Source organism: Gymnodraco acuticeps, unplaced genomic scaffold, assembly GCF_902827175.1.
Source record: "Gymnodraco acuticeps unplaced genomic scaffold, fGymAcu1.1, whole genome shotgun sequence".
NCBI classification, from domain to species: Eukaryota; Metazoa; Chordata; class Actinopteri; order Perciformes; family Bathydraconidae; genus Gymnodraco; species Gymnodraco acuticeps.
In genome coordinates this window covers 2,876,826-2,883,417 of record NW_022989913.1, presented here as the reverse complement: position 1 = coordinate 2,883,417, position 6,592 = coordinate 2,876,826, and the positions used below count along the sequence as shown (strand labels likewise).

Below are 6,592 nucleotides of genomic sequence, written 5' to 3'. Positions count from 1 at the left end.
AATCGAGTTATTTGACCCTTTTATCATGCTCTAAGTGTTGCCTTGTAAAGATTAATGTAAGATGATGTTTTTAGGCTTAAGATGCCTTGGAGATCTGATTAAGAATATAAAATGTCTCAGGAAAAGACACTTGGGGACAGAAAGACCCCATGAGCATGACGTCCTTATGACTAAAGGAATTCCAGATGGTGCTCAAGTGGAGGACACATCAGAGGAGACGCTATGGCTCATGAACGTCAGCAGCTCTGATTAAAAGCTATTCCGCATGGGGAACAAACGGCTGGCTTTGCCTTTCATGCCCGTTGCGTTTATCACATGGAATTGTTTGTATACAGTTGTTTTATTCTCCCCGAGTGTGTGTGCGTGTGTGTGTTAGCGAGAGATGAATGTAATTAAAGTTTTTTAATTAGACTGTGTTCTTTTCTGGGAAGCCTGTGGCAGCGCTGGGTGGAGCCAGAGTGGAGACAGGAGGTTTGTGGTCTGGCTGAGGGAACCACGCCGGCCAGGGTAATGGAAACCGGGTGTTCACTGTACACACACACATGAACATGAACACGTACACACACACACGCACTTGAGCCCACACACACACAGAGCGAAGCTGAAAAGGGAATAAACACACACAAAAAGCCACATAAAGTTATGCAGACATGAATTTGAATGCACAGCCCCCACAATGGTAATATATACCACACACACACACACACACACACACACACACACACACACACACACACACACACACACACACACACACACACACACACACACACATTCAAAAAGAGAAATTAATTCACGTGACCTGCATTATAGAACTCAGCCTGCTGACACGTAAATTCTCTAAATAGTGATGATGTGTGCATTTGCATGCACAAGCATGCGTGCAAGCTCATGCATAAAAACAAATAGACTTTTACACACACACACTCCTCCATACTGATTCACAATCCTCACGCACAGGCACGGATGAGCACAAGCAGAGCGGCTCATGCGTGAATGCACTCTCCCTCGCTGCCTGTCACTCACTCACGGATGTGCGTGCACACACAGAACTCATTATAGATGCATATAGTACACACACATACCATGTATACATCACTTCAGGGGACATTACATTGACTTACATGCATTTCCTGGAGACTTATCCTAACCTTAACCATAACCAACACATGCCTAACCCTAACCCTAACCCTAACCAAGTCTTCACCCTAAAATTAATGATTCCCCTTATGGGGACCTCGAATTTGTCCCCATAAGGGAGGCGAGTCCCCACACGTGACTGTGTAAACAGATTTAGGTCCCCACAAGTATAGTAATGCCACACACACACACACACACACACACACACACACACACACACACACACACTCTCTCCGATGCCTGGCACATACACATGAATGCACACTCTCACTCTCTCCACCATATCTACCCCCACAGTCATTGCACATGCATACACACGCACACACATGCGTGCACACACATATAAATGCGCTTAGCCACATGCTCCAGCACACACACAATAAGCCTTCTCAAATCCCTTGGCACGCACACACACACACACACCCAATATAATTCATGCACACATTACATGTCAAACCTCTCAACAAATAGAGTGTACACACCTAGGCAGTCACGACACCCATGCACACACACCCAGCCCCAATCAGTCTAACAAAGAGATACAAAACCATATCCTGCATCATTCACCGGCTTTAATGCACTCTCTCACACAGAGCAGGGCCAGGAAATGCAGAAAACAGATCTCAGGCATCTGACATCAGTGAGGGGAGGCCCTCCTTTTCCATCAGACACTGACGTCAGTATTCCACAAAAATGTTTCACCCCAAATTACAGACGATCAAATCCTTCCTCTGTTGACAGTTAAGAATAGATCAATCTTACATACATGCAGCATACAGGCTCTCCTGTGAGGACCCCTCCCCCCTCCCCCCTGTGTGGGCAAACTCTCAGGAACCGAGTAAAACAACTCTGTATCCCTGTCAATGCAAACAGAGAGGCTAAGAAGCCCCAATTCTTCACTGGCCCCGCTCCAACCACTGGAGTCAGATGTATGTAAATATATGGAAAACACTGAGGTGTGAGAGCGCATACATTTGACAGAGCCACCATATGTGCTTTTTCCAGTGATGCTTGCTTCTTTTGATAAACCCAGGTTACTCGTATCCCACTGAGCCGTCAGTGTGTATTCTTCTAGCCCTGGTCGGTCAACATCAGCAGGTCAAATTGGGCAGCAACAGGTCAATCACTATGAACAGGGCACCATCTAGTGTCGCATGCAGAGTATGAGAAGTTCTGTATTGACGGAATAACACAGCCACGTTGGGTGTGTGTGTCTGCTGGCTGTAACTCGCATGCAAAGTGTTTTTCCCCCTCATGAAACGCTGGGGTCACTGAGAGGTTAGTTTCACGTTGGAGTCGAAGTAAAGAGCTTAAACAGAGCTGAATAAACCCAAAGGTGCTGTGGACTTCCTGGTTTAGTGAGGTGGGGGGTGCTGGGCAGCAGATGTGACGTGTTTGCACGGTACGGGCTAATAAACAAACCAAAGCCTGCGGAACTGCTTCACTGGAGAGGAAGAAGGTTTTAACTAGAAGTAGCGATTCATTATTCAAAGCAGAGCTGCAACTATCATTTTCACTGTAACATTTATGATCTAATGCTGAAAAGCGCACACAATCAAAGACTTCAAATGTATGGTTTTGTCAAAATAACAGTCCTAACCCTTCAGATTTAGTGTAACATCCCATAACACAAAGAAAGGTAACAAATCAGTCATCAATGTACAACTTTAATTTTATAAATCCGTTATTATTAGAAGTGCAACAATTAAGTAAATGGATATAACATTGATTTGAAACTATTTAGATAAACGTCCAACACCTTTCTGACTTGGTTAAGCAAAACGAAACAGTTAACGATGTATGTTTTGGACAATTTAAACACCAAACATTTAATCAAGATCGATGATGGAAATGATCATAAACCACAGCCCGGGTTTTTATATAATGTTCCCAATTTTATTTTTGTTCTGCCCTTATGGTGTAGACACAACTAAACCAAACATGGAACCTTTACGTGCAGCGTCTCTAATAACTTCGTCTGGACTACTGTTCTAACTGTTCAAAGCTCAGAATGGAACTTTAATTCAACTTTTTTTAAATCCAGAAGGTTAAAAATGTGTTTTGCATTGACAGTATTGCTAAGGTGGGAAATTAAGTTTTAAGCAAACCTCCCACTTCAACCACAACAAGCCAAATAACATTTGACCCATCCAACCAAAAGTGGCAGCTGCAGGAGACTGATATCTTTGAACACGTGTTTTCTGCACACAATCCTTTATAGAGCAAACCATTCAAAGAGGCAGCTTTTGCTCCTCTTGTATACGTCTTCATTTGAGTCATAATGGAGAAGGTTAAGAAAGGAGAAGTTCTCCCGTGTTAACAGGTTGTGGCAGAGATATATGGTTGATACAAAAGTGAGTCTGCAGGGAACACATCCTGCTCAATGAGCTCTCCAACAAAAACCAAACTTTGCAAAAACAATAAAACACAGCAAATGGTGTTTATTGTCAAAGTGTAGGAGTAGGACAATGTTATATGTGCATATTCAATATTGTGTACTCTAATTGTGCAACAAACTAAGCTACAGTATATACAGACATCATTAACTGCTGATAGCTGGATGACAGTTATACTGTATAACAGTAAATCTAGTTGGCCGGCAGCTTGGGCAGGACAGCCTTTAGAGAAGACCCTCAGAGTGCCCAAGACTTTGGTATCATCTGCATCAAATGCAAAATGGTGACTCTTACTCTTACAGTGTAATATCAATCAATACAACTAAACACATCCATTTAACATCCACATGAATATACTCAATGCAACAAATGTTATCCAGAACAAACTCCCCCCCCCTCCCGCAATCCTTTTCTCTCCATAAAATCCAATAAAGGTTAAACAAACATTTAAATGTTACATATCCCATTAAAAGTAAGAGAATAATGTTATGAGACCCCCCCCCCCCCAAAGTCTAGATAGCAACGATGCTTTGTGAAAAATATATGTAGAGTGAACTAAACATTTACATGTTTTTACAGGTGGAAAGAAAACAATCGTTATAGACATAACTCTTTTCAATAATAATAATACAGTCCCACAGTCTTATGAACATGCTATGGTCTCATGTTACTCACTCCGATCACTGTCCATGTGACGCCAGGCCCTCAGCCTGTCACAGGGTTGTGGTTGTCAGTGTGTGTACATGTTTCTAAGGGTGTGTGTGCATCTGTATGTCAGTATGAGTGTGTTTTCAGGCTCAACAGTCCCCTGAGTTGTGCGAGTGTGGCCCGGTCTCCAATTTCCAGTCTCTCTGGTCGGTGGCCTCTGCCTGGCCTGATGTGGCGGGGGACTGGGTCATCTGTCTGCGGGGGTTTCCGCTGTGCATCGTGTTCCAGTGGCGCTTCAAGTCAGACGCTTTGATGAAGGCCTTTTCACACGAGCCGCAGTTGAACGGCCGCTCGCCCCGATGCTGCCTTTCGTGGTCTTTCAGGTGAGATTTGTGCTTGAAGGCCTTTTCGCACATTTGGCACGCAAAGGGCCTCTCGTTGCTGTGGACCCTCTCGTGCCTCTTGAGGTCGGGGCCCCTGATGAAGGCCTTGCCGCACACAACGCACCGGTGAGGCTTGAAGCCGGAGTGGATCTTCAGGTGCTCCTTGAGGTGGGCGGCGGTAGTGAAGGCTTTGGGGCAGTGCTCGCAGGCGTAGGGCCGGTTGGCCGTGAGAAGCCTCTCCTTTTTGGCGTTGTGGTCGATGGGCTTGGCCCCCGTGGTCTGGCAGGTGCCGTGGTCGCGGTGCCCGTAAAGCAGGTACTCCAGCTTCATGTCGCTGGAGGAAGTGGAGCCCCAGCCGTGGCTGTGAGGGTCTTTGCTCAGGTTGGCGTTGTAGTTGTGCGGCTGAGACACGTGCGAGCCCCCGGCGCTCATCCCATCCATCCCCTGGTCGTAGAAGCTGTTCTTCCTCACCTCCTCCATGGCCAGCTCCTTCAGGATGGCGTCCTGGGCTCGCAGCCCGTGGTCCCAGGAGCCTGGTTCTCCCGGGTCTTCATGTTGGTCAGCTCACGCTTCTGGGTGCACAGGTTATCCAGGAAGTTGATGCCCAGGATCTGTCCGGATGACATCATCATGTTGATGTCCTTCTTCCTCACTGCCAGCCTGGCTGTGTACATGTAATTGAGCACCTCTTCAAAGATGTCAGAGCGGATGAAGTCTAACTCCACGATGGAGTTGTCCTCTTCGGTCTGCTTCTTGAAGAGCTTTTTGAAGTAGTTGCTGCAGGCTGCCAAGACACAGCGGTGAGCCCTGAACTCTATGTTTTCCACCACCACCACCACATCACAGTGCTCACCTTCCATCCTCTGCTGGTTGAGCATCTTCAGGAAGGTGGCTTTGTGGTCATAGTCGATATATCTCATTAAATCAGACATGTTGCACTTCGAACTGGAGCAACCTGTGGAAGAAAAACAGAATAAAGTCAAATATGTTTGCCTTGCGCAATGAAGCGGCATGCATACACCGCGCACAGCTGAGGGGTGGAGCTCTGTTTGCATGCTTCTTATGATAATACATACAGGTTGGCTAGATAAGCAAACATTTATACACAATTATAATAGTTACTTGCAAACAATAATGCATTTTTCTTTTTGCAAATCGTACAAAAAAAAGGCAGAGCGTAAACAAAAGTAGCTAAATCAATCATGCAGAAAATATCTGGAAAAAAACACGAGAGGCCCGACAGCAGTAAAAGCCGCAGTTACGCTAATAAAACATATACACGGCAACAGAAACAAACAGACGCACTTTGTTTAACTTCAGTAACGCGTTTTAGCCGCTCGGATCGCGTGACAGTCGCGTCGCGTGCAGAATGGATAACCTTATCAGGAATATTTCACATTTCACTGCGCCCAGCCATTTTGGTCAGCAGCAAGCCTCCATTGGCATGTTTCTTTAAAAGCAGTTCGCAAACAAGCGGAAAACACGGGCGGCGGCGAACAAAACGGCGTAACGAAAACGCGCCGTGTGGTTTTCCTGAGCCGTCCAAAGCCACAAAGTAGAAAATAGGAAATGTTAATACCCGAAAGCACTGAACGCGATCCCTGTGTTGTCACGCAAGGCAGTCGACGACGATCCAGAGCTGTCGTTTTTCCTCTTCCTCCTCTTGTTGTGACTTTAGGGTTGCACAGGAAGCGCCGCGTCGCTCTGCCGCCACCTGCCGCACCGGAGCGAGAACTCCAACGAGATCTTCTATTCACGAGAGGATGAGTCACTCACAGGATGCTTCATTTTAGATTCTGCATAAAAACTAATTAAATTATATTCAACGGTTTAAGTGTCATATGATATGCACACAAGCTGCAGTGTAGAAACGGTGATGAAAATATGATGTCCCGAGCTCCTCCAACAATGCAAAAATAGTAATATAAGATTTAAAGATCCCATGTAGCCTAATGCTTTTCCGGTTATTACCTGTCCCCTTTTGTGTTAGGTTTTTATGCATGTAAACGGTCTGCAGAGTCAAAA

General features: G+C 45.6%; 1 protein-coding gene across 1 annotated transcript; it reads right to left on the bottom strand.

The window, feature by feature from the left end:
* Window positions 1-2,791: 2,791 nt before the first annotated feature.
* LOC117542224 (zinc finger and BTB domain-containing protein 14-like) lies at window positions 2,792-6,268 on the bottom strand. The gene is given in 3 exon segments (XM_034209787.1): window positions 2,792-5,100; window positions 5,103-5,522; window positions 6,147-6,268. Coding segments are annotated over 2 exon segments (1,164 nt in total). The 5' UTR covers window positions 5,500-5,522; window positions 6,147-6,268; the 3' UTR covers window positions 2,792-4,333.
* Between the last annotated feature and the right edge of the window lie 324 nt (window positions 6,269-6,592).